The sequence below is a fragment of the Coregonus lavaretus genome (genome assembly GCF_964263955.1).
Source record: "Coregonus lavaretus genome assembly, chromosome: 12".
NCBI classification, from domain to species: Eukaryota; Metazoa; Chordata; class Actinopteri; order Salmoniformes; family Salmonidae; genus Coregonus; species Coregonus lavaretus.
In genome coordinates, this window is record NC_139999.1 from 17,068,428 (window position 1) to 17,088,926 (window position 20,499).

The 20,499-nt window shown below is 43.1% G+C and overlaps 1 protein-coding gene across 1 annotated transcript in view; it reads left to right on the top strand.

Moving 5' to 3' along the window:
• LOC311138345 (forkhead box protein P1-B-like) overlaps positions 1-20,499 on the top strand; it is a 233,455-nt gene that overhangs the window by 116,882 nt on the left and 96,074 nt on the right. The window contains exon 5 of the mRNA XM_084173014.1: positions 15,697-15,863. Within this exon, the coding sequence (XP_084029140.1) occupies positions 15,708-15,863 (156 nt within the window). The 5' untranslated portion in view covers positions 15,697-15,707. The remainder of the gene's footprint in view (positions 1-15,696; positions 15,864-20,499) is intronic.

The window sequence follows — 20,499 nt, forward strand, 5'->3', positions numbered from 1 at the left end:
AGCTCCCTATCTATAAGGTTCCCCGCTGATCCGCAATCAATCATTGCAGTGGAAATGGAAGAGAAGGAATAACCAGTCACCGTTATGGGAACTAAAAACAATGGTTTTGTGATTGGAGATGACATAACACTCACGGAGCGGCTACGGGAGTCATACCGCCTAGATTGGGAGCCGCCAGGAGATCTGTGGTCCGTGGTGGTGTAGGGGGTGCTGCCCACCTCCATGGGTGAGGACTCAGAGGCAGGGCGGCTTCCATAGCTCAGATGGGGTGAGCGTTGAGGCACCGGGAGGTGTTGGGAATGCCGTCTGCCTCTCAACATGTCGTCAAGACGGATGGACATGGCGATGAGGGTATCAAGGTCCATCTCGTCGTCCCGACATGCGAGTTCCATCTTGATGTCCTCCCGTAAGCCTCTCTTCATTCCAGCCGGAAGACGCCACCACCGTGCGAAATCTCAGAGCGTACTCGGACGTGGGCCCCTCTCCCTGTTGTAGCTGGAGGAGACGCTCACCCCCGTCCTTTCCCTCCATGGGATGATCAAACACCGCCCTGAACCGAACGAGGATGGTGGAGTAGGGAAGCGTCACGGCCTCACCTCCTTCTCAGACTGCCGTGGCCCAATCCAGCGCCTTTCATTTAAGTAGCGAAATCACTGGAAACCTGTAGCAGGAAGCCACTACATTTAGTAGGTTTACCGTCATAGCGCTCCGATAGGGCGAGGGTTCCCTCAGACGTGGGTGATAGCACGGGAACAGGTGGATTGGGTGCACTCGTCGCTCCCTGAGGAGGAACCGGAGCGCTGGGCAGATTATGCAGAGTTTGGAGCACTTCCTGCATGGCGGCGTTCAACTGGGCAAGCTGCTGGGAAACTCCAGGAGGATTACCTGCTGCATCCATTTTCGTGAGTGGTGTGTAATTCTATGACGAGTACTGAGGATACAAAGAGGCAGGACGCATACACAGGAATTAACAAGGTAAAGGTTTACTTAACAATGAGAAAGAGAATAACAAAGAGCGCGTAAACGACACGACGCTAACAATTACACACAAAAAAAATAAAAAATAATTACACACAACAATTAATGAACAGTCCAGGGCTATATAGTGGTGGTGATGAGATCATGAGGTGCAGGTGCGCTGGAGGTGATTAGGGTGCGTTGGGTTTCCATTCCTGTGTTTGCCGAGGTGGTGCGCTCAGACCGGTGGCTCAGTGAACGTACTTTGGTGCGAAAAGTGCAAATCAATCCCAGAACAACAGCAAAGGACCTTGTAAAGATGCTGGAGGAAACAGGTACAACATTATCTATATCCACAGTAAAACGAGTCCTATATCGACATAACCTGAAAGGCCGCTCATCAAGGAAGAAGCCACTGCTCCAAAACCGCCATAAAAAAAGACAGACTACGGTTTGCAACTGCACATTGGGACAAAGATCATACTTTTTGGAGAAATGTCCTCTGGTCTGATTAAACAAAAATAGAACTGTTTGGCCATAATGACCATCGTTATGTTTGGAGTAAAAAAGGGGGCTTGCAAGCCGAAGAACACCATCCCAACCGTGAAGCACGGGGAGGCAGTATCATGCTGTGGGGGTGCTTTGCTGCAGGAGGGACTGGTGCACTTCACAAAATAGGTGGCATCATGAGGAAGGAAAATGATGTGGATATATTGAAGCAACATCTCAAGACATTAGTCAGGAAGTTAAAGCTTGGTCGCAAATGGGTCTTCCAAATGGACAATGACCCCAAGCATACTTCCAATGTTGTGGCAAAATGGCTTAAGGACAACAAAGTCAAGGTATTGGAGTGGCCATCACAAAGCACTGACCTCAATCGAAAATGTGTGGGCAGAACTGAAAAAGCGTGTGCGAGCAAGGAGGCCTACAAACCTGACTCAGTTACACCAGCTCTGTCAGGAGGAATGGGCCAAAATTCATCCAACCTATTGTGGGAAGCTTGTGGAAGGCTACATGAAACGTTTGACCCAAGTTAAACAATTTAAAGGCAATGCTACCAAATACTAATTGAGTGTATGTAAACTTCTGACCCACTGGGAATGTGATGAAAGAAATAAAAGCTGAAATAAATCATTCTCTCTACTATTATTCTGATTTCACATTCTTAAAATAAAGTGGTGATCCTAACTGACCTAAGACAGGGAATTTTTACTAGGATTAAATGTCAGGAATTGTGAAAAACTGAGTTTAAATGTATTTGGCTAAGGTGTATGTAAACTTCCGACTTCAACTGTATGTGTTGCTTAGAATACCTCATAAATGTTGAGCAATAGTTAAATATTACGTTTCTCTCGTCACACAAGATAACTAGCCATTATTTGTGTATAAAAGTTAACGATTGTGGCTGGCAATCAATAGCTTAACTATATCTCTGTGTAACTAACTCCGAACACTGGGAAACAAGCACTTGTAGTGTATTGTGCCCGACACTGACACATGTAACACAGTTTGAATATTGAACACAGCTCAGTGTATGTGGTTAGACTAGCAGTGCTGAGACTGATCCCGTGTATTTCCTGCTGTTGATGACGACCATGCTATTGAGTAGTGGGCTAATAGACAGTACCCAATCTTCTCCACTATGACATACAGTGCATTGGGAAAGTATTCAGACCCCTTGACTTTTTCCACATTTTTAAAAATGTTACAGCCTTATTCTAAATTTGATTCAATCGTTCCCCCCCCCCCCCTCATCAATCTACACACAATACCCCATAATGACAAAGCAAAAACAGGTTTTTATAATTTTTTGCTAATGTATTAAAAAACAGAAATGTTACATTTACATAAGTATTCAGACCCTTTACTCAGTACTTTGTTGAAGCACCTTTGGCAGTGATTACAGCCTCAAGTCTTATTTGGTATGACGCTACAAGCGTGGCACACCTGTATTTGGGGAGTTTCTCCCATTCTTCTCTGCAGATCCTCTCAAGCTTTGTCAGGTTGGATGGGGAGTGTCGCTGCACAGCTATTTTCAGGTCTCTCCCGAGATGTTTGATCGGGTTCAAGTCCGGGCTCTGGCTGGGCCACTCAAGGACATTCAGAGACTTGTCCCGAAGACACTCCTGCATTGTCTTGGCTGTGTGCTTAAGGTTGTTGTCCTGTTGGAAGGTGAACCTTTGCCCCAGTCTGAGGTCCTGAGCGCTCTGGAGCAGGTTTTCATCAAGGATCTCTCTGTACTTTGCTCCGTTCATCTTTCCCTCGATCCTGACTAGTCTCCCAGTCCCTGCTGCTGAAAAACATGCCACCACCATGCTTCACCTTAGGGATGGTATTGGCCAGGTGATGAGCGGTGCCTGGATTCCTCCAGACGTGACGCTTGGCATTCAGGCCAAAGAGTTCAATCTTGGTTTCATCAGACCAGAGAATCTTGTTTCTCATGGTCTGAGAGTCCTTTAGGTGCCTTTTGGCAAACTCCAAGCGGCCTGTCATGTGCCTTTTACTGAGCAGTGGCTTCTGTCTGGCCACTCTACCGTAAAGGCCTGATTGGTGGAGTGCGGCAGAGATGGTTATCCTTCTGGAAGGTTCTCCCATCTCCACAGAGGAACTCTGGAGCTCTGTCAGAGTGACCATCGGGTTCCTGGTCACCTCCCTGACCAAGGCCCTTCTCCCCCGATTGCTCAGTTTGGCCGGGCGGTTAGCTTTAGGAAAAGTCTTGGTGGTTCCAAACTTCTTCCATTTAAGAATGATGGAGGCCACTGTGTTCTTGGGGACCTTCAATGCTTGCGACATTTTTTGGTACCCTTCCCCAGATCTGTGCCTTGTCACAGTCCTGTCTCGGAGCTCTACGGACAATTCCTTCGACCTCATGGCTTGGTTTTTGCTCTGACATGCACTGTCAACTGTGGTAAATTCAATTGATTGGACATGATGTGTAAAGGCACACACCTGTCTATATAAGGTCACATAGACAGGTGGGTGCCGTTCCACATCATGTCCAATCAATTGAATTTACCACAGGTGGACTCCAATCAAGTTTTAGAAACATCTCAATGATGATCAATGGAAACAGGATGCACCTGGGCTCAATTTCGAGTCTCATAGCAAATGGTCTGAATACTTAAGTAAAGAAGGTATTTCTGTTTTTTATGTTGAATGCATTTGCAAACATTTCTAAAAACCTGTTTTATGGTTATTGTGTGTAGATTGATGAGGATTTTTATTTATTTAATCAATTTTAGAATAAGGCTGTAACGTAACAATGTGCAGGGGTCTGAATACTTTCCGAATGCACTGTAGGCCTAACTGTAGAAAGACACAGACTCAAGAGTTGTCAATGTACACCAGCAGTGTGCAACTGGGTAAGTTTACCCCCCAAGATCATTGTTTCTAACAATATGGCCCTTGTATGGTTTAGGCACACAGTGTTAATTAGATAAGCTAACCTTCCTTTCCCCAGGAAAATGCATCTGACATATTTCCTCCTCGGAAGTCCACATTTCCACCCTCCTGGGAACGGGCCTTGCATGAATTCTAGTAAAAATATATGACACATTTTAAAGTCATGTTAAAACAATATGCGCTTTTCCAGATCCCATTGGATGCGGAGAGATTGAAGTCTGTGTTTTTCTTTCGGCGTGCGTTTGACAGGTCTAATTGGTAAGATGAGCTTGAGGGTAGCGAGGCCTGCTTTTCCCATGCATCGGATCTGGTCAGAAAAGAGGCCCACGTCTCTCGATGTCTGTCCTTTCGCTGTAGTGTTAATCGGTGTGAGCCTCATGTGAGTGAGATTATCAAAGTCAAATGAAGGAGAGTCACTGAGGAATGTGTGGTAAACCACTCCTGAAACAGCTCCAATTCCACATCTCACCATTACTATTCCATTCATGTAGCTCAATTGATAGAGCATGGCGCTTGTAACGCCAGGGTAGTGGGTTCGATCCCCGGGACCACCCATACGTAAAAATGTATGCACACATGACTGTAAGTCGCTTTGGATAAAAGCGTCTGCTAAATGGCATATTATATTATATTATGTACAAGCGGCTTTAAACTCATTAGACTTTACTATTTACTTAGTCTCAATCGGCCATTGTTGTACTAAAAATACAGTGCCCTGCCTTACTTTTGCACATTCCGTCATTTTCTCTGCTCAGCAGGCCTGTACGTTAGGTGTATATGGGACAGCTTCATGCCAAGGAGACAAACTGTTTTGTGTATTTTAGGAAATTGTATATCTACTTAGCCTCCCTACTGGAGAGTCTGCCTTCTGCTTCCATCCTTATTGTTCATTCAAATGAGCTTGTAGCGTGATAATAGGTTCATATTCATATGAATCATCATCCTCAGCATCAGTGGATGTCAATAACTTTTCTCTGTACATGGTGTAGTACTACATTTGAATCTGGATTTCACACTTGAGGATCCCATTATATTCTTCACAGTGTGTCATAAATATGTGTTTGGGCTCTTAGCTGTTGTTCCTTTGCCCTCACTATATTTGGGTAAATGGGTTTGGGGCCTAACTGAAATGAGTATGAGGGTTATTTGGGAGAGGAGAGGAGACGGAAAACCAAACAGTCAGGGTAGCTAGGCCTCACTGACTGGATTCAGATGAGCAGATGGCAACCTGTATGCATGAATAATTCATGCACAAGGTGACGTGCAGCTTGAAATTCCCCACACCAATTTTTCTTTCATGCTTGTTGTAATCGTTAGCTGTTTCTGAATAGTGTATTATTTGCTCTAATGTAAATGGAGTAACACAGATCACACACTGTGTGTGTTAGAATCAAATTCAAGCCAATATTATTTGTAATGATATAGAAATAGATACAGTATTAATTGTATACCCAGACTATTCATTCCAGTGTTATCTGGGTAAATAACAGGGCACCTGCAGTTAAATTATTTCTCTGTTTGTTGGATGAAAACAACATTGCTTGTTTTTCCATCGACCTGTCCTGATGTTTTTAGGAACAGCTTCAGGAGCTCTCGGACATCCTTTGTTGTTGCCAAGCCCTAGTTACTGAATAATTGAAGCAGGTAAATGTTTAACATGTTTTACAAGTTCCTTGCTGTGGTGTTGTTGAAGACACTCTATATTTTGTCTGTTGTAAAAGTGTTGTGTCTCTACCACCGTGTTTTCCCTCTAACCTGAGGAGACCCTCTTTACCAGCCCACCGCACCCTCCCCACCCCCGTCCACCCCCTCTTCGTTCACATTCATGGTGGCTAGCAGCTGTAACACACCACCTTAATGCTTCTTCAAATGTCAGGAGAATGACTGTTTGTTTGTCTTCAGTTTCTAGCTGGCTCTGCATTTGCATCGACCTTGATTCCCTAAGCTTTGCCCCTTTCTCCTCCCAGAGCCTGTTTACATTAGGTCTGCCATGAGTGTCACCTATGAAATCTGTTGATTATTCCACCTGGTTAATGTTAAATTGGTCCTGCAAGGAGATGTTTGTTCATAAACACAAACCACCGCTCACCCTGTTTACTGTAGCCATGGCAGAAATCAGTTAATAAACAAATAGCCGCTTTGTTTGTAGGTGTGAGTGAGTGGTTGGTTAACCCCTACAAGGTCTGGAAGGAACTGTGTGTCTGTGAAAAAGGGGTGAGGAGGGAGAGCCCTTTTCCTACAATGTTGTCACTGTAGTCTTGAGATATGCTTTGCTTATCTGTGACTTTTGGTTGAAGTGGCTGGTGAGATTAGTGCTTGTTTGGTCTCACTGTGAAGTCTCCGTTGGCGGAATGTCATCCATGCTGTCGGTTTACCTTCTCGGAGAAGAGAAGGGCGAGGGATTCTTCGTTGAGTGCCAAGCGAGCCCAGATATTGTGGCAGCCACTTCTGAGGGACGCGTGTGGTTCTGGATTATGGAGGTCTAGGCTACATTAAGGTAAAGACCAAGGAGATGAGGGAGGGAGGGAGGGCCGCTGGCTCTGCTGTGACTGTGGGAGGGTTCAAGGGCCCAGTCCAATTCTGTTCTGTTCTGCACAGGCCAGTAGAGGGGTTCAGTTCTTTGAATGGTTTATTTTGTACTATGACAGGATTGACTGTGGATCATTGAACAAATGTTCGTTCAGCTATTTGTAAACACGGTGAAAAAAAAAGATTCCCTCTCATGTTTGTCTTCAGACTTATCCTCAGAACAGCGAGCCAAAATAAAGCTGAACACGAAACTCTCCAAACCTTGTAAACCCCATCCAGGGGAGGTGTTATGGTGTCGCACCACCTTGGTACAAGCTATTTATGTTCTCTAGTCTAGCAACCAAGCCTAACCTAAACAGGCAGCGTTAGAGTGAACCTCTCCAATTGTCATCTCCTTTGTCTGTCTTTATCTCCTCCCCAACAATGTTGTGCTTGTGTTGTGTACTTGTGCTGTGTGCTTGTGTAAACAGGAGCTATGTGATAACTATGCAGACCGGAACAGGTGGCCATGGAGGGTTTACTGTCATGAGCATTAGAGAAAAACAAAACATGGGAAAGGGTCACACCACAGCTGTGCAGGACGACCCTACCTTGGATTGTTGACTGAATTGTTGAGCTCTTGAATTCCAGGCTGCCATGACAAGGGACAGGCTTTTAGAATTAGATTGAGTGGAACGATAGGCTTGATTAGTCCTTGGTGCCCTGCCATGCCCTGAACCTGTCTGGTCAGGTGGGAGTTGCATGTGACTGTGTTTGGACTGTACTCCCCATATTAGAGGAACAAAACCATCACCAAACAGAAACTCTGACCTTTTTTATGATCCACTGTTTGTTCCAAACACTTGTTGTGTTTTGCAACCAGACATCCCCCCACCACCACCCCCTTTAGAAGAACAGACCTCTGAGGATCAACAGAGAAGCAAAGCATCTGTTTTGTGGACCTCTGTTACCTCATTCTAATCTTCTGGAATGTTCATTATTTAGGGCTGACATGCCTCATAAACAAGCAGGCCTGTTTCTCATGAACTGCCCCCTCATTTCTGTTTGAATATGTGTGTGTTTATTTGTGTGTGTCTGTGTGTGTGTGTGTGTGTGCTTGTGCGTGTGCGTGTGTGTGTGTTTGTGTATTCGTGGGTGCTTGCATGAATGCGTATGTTCCAGCCCTGCTAAGTATAGTACCTTTAGCGAGACACTTGACAGATAATTCCCCCTGAATATGTATTGCTGTATAAATGGATAAAAGAAACAAGCTATTTGAGTCATCATCACAGATAAGAGTATCCCCTGAGCAAACTGAACATAAATTAGTAGATAAATTAACTAGGGGCCCTGTCACGTGATAGACTAGTTGCCTGTGCCTGATAGCCTACATGAAGTTGCTGTGTCTCTGCCTCAGTGCAGCTCAGATTAACATTGTTATCACTAGATAACTCTCCAATAAGGCTCTTTCCTATCTGGATGATATTCATGATGGATAATGCACATTTTCCATTTTCTTTATTTCTCTTATTTTTTTTGCTCGCAATATTGCAGCTTTGAATTATTCTGCGGTAAAATTAATTAGAAAGTAGATTTATGGGTTTCATTTGTTTGTCAATTCGAAAATTAATTGGGTGTTAATTTTAGCCGTCCCTCATCAGTGCCGGTTCCAAGCATGTGCGCATTACTTTGCATTCATTTTAGCCTTACTCTCCTTCATTGTGGGTCACAAGTTTTGCATACATTAAAATAGCCCCGCGGCTCATTCTCTTGATTACTTTTGGAGATGCCTTGCATTTGGAAATGTACGCCTTTCCGTTATAATTACGAAAATGTTGCATGGAATGACAGTGCATGCATAATATCCATTACTTTCCCCTTTTATGTAGCTTTGGAGAGAAAAAAACAGACTCAGTCCATTTTTTTTATGTGTGGAAAAATTTATTTTATTTGAAAAATAAGTGTGGGTGAATAGCATCAGCATGTGGTTTATTTCAAATCACATTTCATTTGGCCTGAGAATGTGTTTCTAATTGGTGTCTCAGAAGGAAGGGGAGTTTGTATGAGTTGAGCCGAGCTGAGCTGAGCTGAGCTGAGCAGCCGGGGTCTGTAGATGTAGTTGTGGCTGACTCTCTCTCTTCCATCCCACAGTATTCCTCTTGCTCACTCCTTGTTTACAAAATCCCATTATGGAGGGAGTCTGTGCCAGACTGAAGGAGTCAGCCGGGTCAACATCTGTCTGGAGAGAGGGAAAGAGAGTGGGCTGAGCTGGAGGCTTGAGGCCAGAGGCCAGAGCCCAGAGCCCAGAACCCAGAGAACACAGTCCATAGCCTGGGCCCAACAGCCCATATGCCTGCAGACAGAGAGGCAGGGGCTCAGAATGAGATGTATTTATTCTTTATTTAACCAGGTGAGTTGACTGAGAATACATTCTCATTTGCAGCATTGCCCTGGGGAAAGTAAAAAAATAAAGCAGAGGCCTAGTTACTTACATACAAGATATATGCAAGCAAAAAAAACATAACAGTAAAATATAATTAATTACAAGATCAATCATAGAATCATAAAAAACAAACACATTCTTCCTTAAAATGGTCCTCACATAGCCGTCTGAACCGCTTTAGATGCACCATTCAATTTCAGTGAATTCTGTAGACCATTCTACAAGCAAGGTGCAAAACAGCTAAAGGGAGATTTACCTAACTGTCGAGATCGAAGGGACCTCTAGAGTTAACCATTCCTGAGATCGTGTCTGATAGCTTGTATTTCTTTAAGTTACCAGAGAAGTGAGGTACGGTGGTACTTTACACAAGAGGCCTTTATAGAAAAAAAAGAGTGTAATGCATAGATCTGCGAGACTTCAAAGAGGGCCAGCCTACTTTCTCATACAAAGTACAGTGATGTGTGCTGAACCTATCGCCTGTAATGAAGCCTAATGCTATACAGCCTCCAGTGGCTTCAATAAAGCTGCATTCATATAAATGATATCGCCATATTGTAAAATCGGAATCAATGTAGACAAAAAAGTTTGTTTTCTGCTATTTAACTTAAGGCATGACCTATTCCTGTAAAATAAGTCCATTTATAATAATAAAATGCCATTTAGCAGACGCTTTAATCCAAAGCGATTTACAGTCATGTGTGCATACATTTTTACGTATGGGTGGTCCCGGGGATCGAACCCATTACCCTGGCGTTACAAGCGCCATGCTCTACCAATTGAGCTACAGCTACAGTGGGGAAAAAATGTTTTTAGTCAGCCACCAATTGTGCAAGTTCTCCCACTTAAAAAGATGAGAGATGCCTGTAATTTTCATCATAGGTACACGTCAACTATGACAGACAAAATGAGATTTTTTTTCTCCAGAAAATCACATTGTAGGATTTTTTATGAATTTATTTGCAAATTATGGTGGAAAATAAGTATTTGGTCAATAACAAAAGTTTCTCAATACTTTGTTATATACCCTTTGTTGGCAATGACACAGGTCAAACGTTTTCTGTAAGTCTTCACAAGGTTTTCACACACTGTTGCTGGTATTTTGGCCCATTCCTCCATGCAGATCTCCTCTAGAGCAGTGATGTTTTGGGGCTGTCGCTGGGCAACACGTACTTTCAACTCCCTCCAAAGATTTTCTATGGGGTTGAGATCTGGAGACTGGCTAGGCCACTCCAGGACCTTGAAATGCTTCTTACGAAGCCACTCCTTCGTTGCCCGGGCGGTGTGTTTGGGATCATTGTCATGCTGAAAGACCCAGCCACGTTTCATCTTCAATGCCCTTGCTAATGGAAGGAGGTTTTCACTCAAAATCTCACGATACATGGCCCCATTCATTCTTTCCTTTACACGGATCAGTCGTCCTGGTCCCTTTGCAGAAAAACAGCCCCAAAGCATGATGTTTCCACCCCCATGCTTCACAGTAGGTATGGTGTTCTTTGGATGCAACTCAGCATTCTTTGTCCTCCAAACACGACGAGTTGAGTTTTTACCAAAAAGTTATATTTTGGTTTCATCTGACCATATTACATTCTCCCAATCCTCTTCTGGATCATCCAAATGCACTCTAGCAAACTTCAGACGGGCCTGGACATGTACTGGCTTAAGCAGGGGGACACGTCTGGCACTGCAGGATTTGAGTCCCTGGCGGCGTAGTGTGTTATTGATGGTAGGTTTTGTTACTTTGGTCCCAGCTCTCTGCAGCTCATTCACTAGGTCCCCCCGTGTGGTTCTGGGATTTTTGCTCACCGTTCTTGTGATCATTTTGACCCCACGGGGTGATCGAGGGAGATTATCAGTGGTCTTGTATGTCTTCCATTTCCTAATAATTGCTCCCACAGTTGATTTCTTCAAACCAAGCTGCTTACCTATTGCAGATTCAGTCTTCCCAGCCTGGTGCAGGTCTACAATTTTGTTTCTGGTGTCCTTTGACAGCTCTTTGGTCTTTGCCATAGTGGAGTTTGGAGTGTGACTGTTTGAGGTTGTGGACAGGTGTCTTTTATACTGATAACAAGTTCAAACAGGTGCCATTAATACAGGTAACGAGTGGAGGACAGAGGAGCCTCTTAAAGAAGAAGTTACAGGTCTGTGAGAGCCAGAAATCTTGCTTGTTTGTAGGTGACCAAATACTTATTTTCCACCATCATTTGCAAATAAATTCATTAAAAATCCTACAATGTGATTTTCTGGAATTTTTTTCCTCAATTTGTCTGTCATAGTTGACGTGTACCTATGATGAAAATTACAGGCCTCTCTCATCTTTTTAAGTGGGAGAACTTGCACAATTGGTGGCTGACTAAATACTTTTTTTCCCCACTGTACATGATTAACTTCTTAACTAACTCATCAACATGTAGTTTTTAATGAAAGCCTATCATCAATCCAGATGCCCAGATATTTATATGCGGGAACACATCCAAAGTATACTGAACAAAAATATAAACGTAACATGTATAGTGTTGGTCACATGTTTCATGTGCTGAAATAAACTATTCCAGAAATGTTCCATACGGACAAAAAGCTTATTTCTATCAAATTTTGTGCACAAACTTGTTTACATTCCTTTTAATAAGCATTTTTTATTTGCCAATATAATCCATTCATTTAACAGGTGTATCATATCAGCCCAGTCAAAGCTATTCGCTGCTCTGGCACCCCAATGGTGGAACAAGCTCCCCCACGACGCCAGGACAGCGGAGTCACTGACCACCTTCCAGAGACACTTGAAACCCTACCTCTTTAAGGAATACCTGGAATAGACCCCCCCTCCCCCAGTGGTGGTTGTCCCACTGGCTATCATAAATTGAATGCACCAATTTGTAAGTCACTCTGGATAAGAGCATCTGCTAAATGACTTAAATGTAAATGTAAATATCAAGAAGCTGATTAAACAGCTTGATCATTACACAGGTGCACCTTTTGCTGGGGACAATAAAAGGCCACTCTAAAATGTGCAGTTTTGTCACACAACACAATGCCACAGATATCTCAAGTTTTGAGAGCGCGTGCAATTGGCATGCGGACTGCAGGAATGTCCACCAGAGCTGTTGCCAGAGAATTTAACCCGGACAGCTGATGAAACTGAGTTTGCACAATTGAAGAATATTTGCATAAACTGTCAGAAACGGTCTCAGGAAAGCTCATCTGTGTGCTCGTCGTCCTCACCAGGGTCTGGACCTGACTGCAGTTCGGCGTCATAACCGACTTCAGTGGGAAAATGCTCACCATCGATGGCCACTGGCATGCTGGAGAAGTGTGCTGTTCACAAATTAATCCCGGTTTCAACTGTACCAGGCAGATGGCAGACAGCGTGTATTGCGTCGTGTGGGCGAGTGGTTTGCTGATGTCAATGTTGTGAACAGGGTGACCCATGGTGGCGGTGGAATTATGGTATGGGCAGGCATAAGCTACGGACAACGAACACAATTGCATTTTATCGATTGCAATTTAAATGCACAGAGATACCGTGACGAGATCCTGAGGCCCATTGTCGTGCCATTCATCCGCCGCCATCACCTCATGTTTCAGCATGATAATGCATGGCCCCATGTCGCAAGGATCTGTACACAATTCCTGAAGCTGAAATGTCCCAGTTCTTCAATGGCCTGCATACTCACCAGACATGTCACCCATTGAGCATGTTTGGGATGCTCTGGATCGACGTGTACGACAGCATGTTCCAGTTCCCACCAACATCCAGCAACTTCGCACAGCCATTGAAGAGGAGTGGGACAACATTACACAGGCCACAGTCAACAGCCTGATCAACTCAATGTAAAGGAGATGTGTCACGCTGCATGAGGCAAATGGTGATCACACCAGATACTGACTGGTTTTCGGGTCCACGCCCCAACCTTTTTTTAAAGGTATCTGTGACCAACAGTTGTATATCTGTATTCCCAGTCATGTGAAATCCATAGATTAGGGCCTAATGAATTTATTTAAATTGACTGATTTCCTTATATGAACTGTAACTCAGTAAAATCTTTGAAATTGTTGCATGTTGCGTTTATATTTTTGTTCAGTGTACGTAGCATAAATCATTCGATACATTTCTAAGTGAATTGGAAAACAAAATGTATTTGATTTTACCTGCATTAAGCACTAACTTCAGTCCAACAAAGGCCCTCTGCAGGGCAATAAAGGTAGACTGAAGCTCCGAAAGAGCCTAGTCAGCCATGGGGGAAATAGCATACACAACAGTTGAGGTGAGGGGGCGGTTGACATTCAACTGAACCAATACAGACTACATTATCTGATGAGGACTCACTGGGATGTTCTGCCTACAAGAAGAGCAGAGACATTCTTCCTTGTAAAGATTAAAATTATAGTGTACTATGGGGATTATTATTATACATTTTAGTCATTTAGCAGATGCTCTTATCCAGAGCGACTTACAATTAGTGAGTGCATACATTTTTCATACTGGCCCCCCGTGGGAAACGAACCCACAACCCTGGCGTTGCAAGCGCCATGCTCTACCAACTGAGCTACACCAGTAGTGGTAGCTACTGATTTTACTACGTGTAGCCTACAACTACTGATGATGATGATAGCGCTGAAATTATTATTTATTTTACCACTAAAAATAGTTAGGCCTGTAATATTGTTATTTATTGTTCTAATGACCAATACCAGGGTTCCCCAACTGGCGGGCCGTGGGTGATTTTATTTGCCCCCACCCCATTTGTCTAAGCAATAAAATAAAATATATATTATATTTTTTTGTCAAATGTTCATTGTTGGACATAAAAGACTGTAGAAATACCAGTAAATCAGCTCCAAGTGATTTTAATTTTGGAAATCTGTCCCCATGTATTACCATGCATAATAAAGAGATATATGTGATCGGAAACAAATATAAGCAAGGTTTGAAATGATTATGTTTTAGTCAAATATTATAGCTGTTTGGACTTCTTGCAAATTACAAATGATTTGTAATTATGTTTCGGCCCCCGACCATCCGCTCAAGAAAAAATTGGCCGCGGCTTAATCTAGTTGATGATCTCTGACCTATACTATTCTATTGTTATCTTGCTTATTTTATTTTCTGATAATAAATGTGAACATGACAACCTGTCAAGCTCCATTTGATGTCTGTCAGACAGAGTGAGTCCCCATGGTGGCTCTTCTGCTGTGAGCCGGCTGTGCCTTGTTTAGATTGGCATCTCAGGAGACTCAGCCCCTCTGTTGAGCACACATTAACATGTAATGACCTCCCTATAATGCCTTAAACGCAACATTATAAATCTGCATTTAGTCCCATTTCCACCATCTTTCATGACGAGGCCCAGTGTTTTAAGGGCATTTATTCTACTTTGTATAAATAATTAATCAGCCAAGTTAATTTACTTCTGCCTGACATTGTCAGCTTCATTAACTGCTCTGGTATTGGGCGACTAGACGCCCCGACCACCGCACCAGTGAGGCTTGTGACCAACACAAAATATGTAAATCTCACCACTGATTTCAGGAATGCAGCCCCAGATAAGCATCAGTGTCGTTCGGTTCATACTCATCCCAGGAGTGAGGGGAGGGAGTCGGGCTGGGGGGTGGGGGGATGTATGTCTGGCTTGTGAATCATCCAAATCAGAAACAATAAGGACTTGAAAATTAAAAAATGTATGGCTGAATATTTATTTTATTTTAATTGGATTATAGAAATACATGCAATTATAGAGCATATGTAACCATTTGTATACAGCACATTCTCCTTTAAAATGAAGTAATAACAGAAAAAGTTTTTGGTATAGACTCATTTGTTTTGAGTGTTTTAAAATGGATGTTTCTCATGGAGATCCTTTGGCAGGCAGGCAGGTCCACCCGTTGGCCCTGTTTCCCATTAAAAAGCCATTCTGCGTGGTTCTTCTGGGACCATGCAAGTAAATATATTAATTTCCATAGAAAATGTTTTGTTTGTGAGGGTGAGTGTTTTCTTGGGCTCCACTGCTTTGCCTCACTGAGGTTGGGTTTCTCTCAGTTTCTACCCCCTGCCTTCCACACAGCCGTGAAGCAGAACACTAACAGAACCTGAGCCGTGCTCCTTCCTCCAGCCCAGTATGGACATGTCATCTGCAAAGTATCTGGTCCGGAAAGACAAAGCAAAAGACTAGTTCATCACCCAGTGGAAAGAGAGTCTATGAATACAGTGCAAGCAAGCAAACAAACAAGAAACAGGCAGGCATGAACCAATAGGAAAACCTGTTATAAAAGTGAACTTGTGTGGGAAGGAAATTACACGTGTTTACAGTTTGGCCCAGGTTAAAACGTACTCTATCCCCTGTGCTCTGCCTTGTTTTAACAGCTGTTTCTCCCACTCCCTGCGCCCTCAGGTTTTTAAGTCATGATGCAAGAATCTGGTACAGAGGCGACAAGCAACGGTCCAGCCAGTCAGAACGGAGCAGCAAGCGTGGAGGGCGGAGCCAGGGACACAAGGCCCAAGAGCGCCACGTCAGTGGACGTCACGGCAGCTGACCTGATCCATCTCCAGCAGCAGCAGGTAAACTAGGTTCCTCTCTTCACACCTGTCTTTATTAAAGGAATAATCCACTCAAAAAATATATTTTGGTATTTGTTTCATTAGTCCACTGTTGATACAGGCCTAAAATGTTTTGCATGTCAGCAATCAAGTTTGCATCATCATGATGATGTGGCAAGTTACAGTTTGCTTTTTGAAAGTCCTATATCTTGACAACTTGATTGCTGGCATGCAAAACCTTTTGGGACTGTATCAACAGTGGTCTAATGAAAATAATGCCAAAATTAGTGGATTATTCCCATGTCAACAGCAGTCCCTATCCCCCTCTAAAGTGCCTGTTAATATTTAATCCTGCCCCAAAGTACATCAAGTACACACATTATTATTACTATTTATGTATATTGGAGGGCGTTTTGAATGTTTAAGGAGGGTGTAGTGCTCCCAGTGATTGTGTATTTGGATGCGGACGTGTTTATTGTAGCATGCAGCATCTGCATTTTGGTGAAATATTTATCGAGGTAGGTCAACATATTTTAAGTGTATAGGTGCCACATGATTCTCGGACAGTTGGAGTGCTGTGCTGTCCAATGGGCTGACAGTATTTTCCCTTAGCTCGTTGTAAACACGCCTCACACACACAACTAATGCCACACTCCTCTGTGTCCGACCAATGAGGCCAAGAGAATGGCGGTAGATTTATTATTAGTGAAGCCCAAAACATTTTCACCATCTGAGACTTGAGGCAAACAGACAAGCTCTTTCTGTTGGTGTCAGTGTTATGTGTGCCACACGACAGCGTGTTTAAGGAAACAGCATTGAAAAGATCACCGTGTCTCATGCTGTCTTGGCATTGAAGAATGACGGGTTGTTGTCAGGAGCAGTTTAGTCATGATGCACAGCCTCTTTTGTTGCTGTCTGTTGTCACAGCATATCTATCAACATCTGTACGCAGTAAAGAACAATGCTGAAACATTTTGTCGCAACGAAAATAACAGTCTTATTCATTTGAAGCACTTATCAGGAAAGTTAGCTTGTGACCACGTACAGCACGTTTTGAGTAATAGCCCAAGAAATCACATATTTGTTGCAAGCCAGTAACATTAACACCCGCAAAGGCATGCTTCCAACGACAAAAACACAAGTAGACAAATAAAGATGTGTCTGCAACTGTACTCTACTTGTGTGTCCCAGTGTTAGGCCTGTAGGCCCACTACTCCACATGGCTCTGTCCTTCCCTCCTATCTCCCCTCCATCGCTGCTGCTCTAGCCATCTCCCTGATTTTTTCCAGCTCAACATTAGCATGTCGTCAGTGAGAAAATCACAGCCACACTGAATTCATTACTGCAGTAGTCGCACAAAACCGTGGATACAATTTCAATAACTGCAGGCCACAGTTGAGTAAACAGTTGCACTGAAACTTAATTCCTGTTGACTTTTCCTTCATTCTTTGCCAGAAGCGCATTCTGATTCGCTGTGCAAAGACAACAGGGGTTACAACTTTGATGAATGTGAGGCAGAGGAAAGGGAGAGCAGGGAAATGTGGCACGGATGCGCACTTGACACCAAGGAGAGAGAGAGAGAAAAGAATCCTTGAACCGAGAAAAGAGCCAACCGTCCGGCACTGGTCTCTGTTTTCTCTGGTCATATGGATGGGATAATGATTCTCTCAGATCAGTCATTTAGGAAAATCATTTAGAAATAAAAACATTACTCGTGAATTTAGTCCTGTATAATCTTTTCCTGTTCATTTCAATAAATCGTAAATGTTTGTCCCTTTGAACAAACAAAGCCCATGGTTAATTTCTGTGGCATACCATACGGTTTATGATGGAGATGGAGAGAGAGAGCGGCAGATGGATGAATTGTTCTGTGTGATAAATGGAGCATGGTTCGGGATGAAGGACGAGATGTCTCATTCTCCACTCCTGACGTTCTCCTTTGATAGGGTACTTACCAGTGGAGGGTTCTGGGGGAATGCACCTGTCTTTATATTCTCCCATTAGGCTAACCCAGGATTTTCATTCATGCAATATGAACCATGTTAATTGTCCCATGGGCATTAAGATCTTCACTCAATTACTTGATAACTTTTACCTTCGTGGCATTTTGCAGTCTGTCTTTTAAGTTTTATTTGCTGGTTGTGCTAATATAGGGGGTAACTTGACAGATATGTGGTCTTCTGTGTCCTTTGTTCTCTGAGAAACATCCAAGACACCATTTCCCTTTTGGTGATGCAGAAATCAATCTAGATTTTTTTCTGACTCAAAGTGCAAATACATTAGAGTCCCCTGAGTCAAGGTGAACAACAAACCTGGTGGTGGTATATAATTTATTCTTATTAGGGAACATAACTGTGAAAGACAGTGCTCATTAATAAAGATAGGGGATACAATAATTGTAATCTGTTTGATCATCTTGATTCTGACAGGGGAATTTATCTTGTGGACCAGTCACATTTGGGGGAGATGGACCATAAACTTGGTTTAAACATCTCTATTAGTAAGTGAAATAGTGGGCTGTAATACCTCGGCAGAAACAAGGTGCTCTCCTGGCTTATCTAAATCTACAATCGAAGTGGTTTCCCATTATTGGCCATTCACTGTATACACATTTTATGTTTGAACACAAATGTCCCCATTTGCTGGATAAATATAGTGTATTGTTGTGTCAACCAAACAGAAGGTTTTCACCCTATATTTTCTGAATATGACTCCTTTCTTTAATGTTGTCTCTAAACTTTCTTGCTGGTAGAGCAGAAGTTGTGGTTTTCAGCAAGTCCCTTTCATGAGGAAGTGAAGATTATAGACATGATAAAGAAAAATATATATTTAAAAAAGGGCTGTGTTTATGCAATAGCTAAACATGTGTGGGTTTTCCATTTGTTTTGTTGTTATTGATTTTGCAAGAGGATGTTCTGATGTCCAAAGGAGCAGTCACAGATTAGACCAGATGCAGCCAACCACATCAACAAGCAGGCAGTCATAGTGATGATGTGATTGAACAGTTAGATACTGTAGGCTGCTGTTGACTCCAGCACATTCAAGTTACTACATGTACTGTTGTTGATTGTGATTTATGGTCGATTTAGGCAGTGCCTTTGTAATCTTGCGCATGTTTCTCTGCTAGAAATTGGTTTCAGCTGATATAACTGTGGAGTATTAAATATTAATTTCCTGTCTCTTAGAGGTGTCCTTTTAATGAAGTCAAATATCATCGTTCCTCAGTGATGCAAAATACACTGAGTGTACAAAACATTAAGAACAAATTCCGAATATTGAGTTGCACCCCCTTTTTGCCCTCAGAACAGTCTCGATTCGTCGGTGCATGGACTCTACAAGGTGTCGAAAGTGTTCCATAGGGATGCTGACCCATGTTGACTCCAATGCTTCCCACAGTTGTGTCAAGTTGGCTGGATGTCCTTTGGGAGGTGGACCATTCTTGATACACACGGGAAACTGTTGAGCGTGAAAAACCCAGCAGCGTTGCAGTTCTTGACACAAACCAGTGCGCCTGGCACCTACTACCATACCCTGTTCAAAGGCACTTACTGTAAATGTTTTGTCTTGCCCATTCACCCTCTGAATGGCACACATACACAATCCATGCCTCAATTGTCTCAATGCTTAAAAATCCTTCTTTAACCTGTCTCCTCCCCTTCATCTACACTGATTGAAGTGGATTTAACAAGTGACATCAAGTGTCAATAACTCATAGCTTTCACCTTGATTGACCTGGTCAGTCTATGTCATGGAAAGAGCAGGTGGTCATAATGTTTTGTCCACTCAGTGTACACTCCAACAATATCATCAGAAAAAGAACAACAGCTGGACGAATCATTGCTTTTCTTTTGTAGCATAATTATCGATCCAGGCTTCTTTGTCAGACAAGTGCTCTAAAGCTTTGTTACAAATCACAAGATAAGGCAAACCAACTTTATTTTCTGCAATTTCTCTTCTCTGATGGAACAAGGCCATCAGTACTGTATGGAGAGCAACACATGGAGCAGCAGACACAGGTTAACTGTTTGCATAATGTAAACTCTAACAAAGTCCCTCTCGACATGGTGGAAGAGAGAGAAATACACACACACACACACACACACACACACATCTCAGCTCAACCTTGGTTGTCTGTCTGTCATCACTGAACTCTACTCACCGGAGGAGGAAGTGCTAAGTGATAAGAAGACTCACATGACTTTCTCCTATGTTGCCAACCCTGTACTGTAGAGTAGACAAACATGCCCAGTACAGCACAGTACAGCAGGCCTGTGTCCTGGTCAGTAGAGGAGACTAGTGGTCAGACTCACTGGCATTTAGATCAGAGAGGTTAGCAGCATCAGGTCAGAGGTGAGCTCAGAGCAGCTCTCATGCTGCTGGACCGCTGGCTGCTGATTGCATCCACTCGACTGTGGAGCTCAGTGGAACAGAACAGCCAGCAACTTACTCAGTTGAAATACACCCCCGTTTATTACAAGGAGAAAACACTCCTTATCGCCACACATGTGAATTAAATTGAATTCAGCATCTTTTTGTTTTCTCACAGCAGTATATCTGCTCAGTACTGCATAACCAATAGTTGTGATAAAGGGCTGGTTTCTCTGTGTGGTTGGTGTCCAAGGGCTATGGTGCATTATCCTCTCATTGTGTGTTTCCT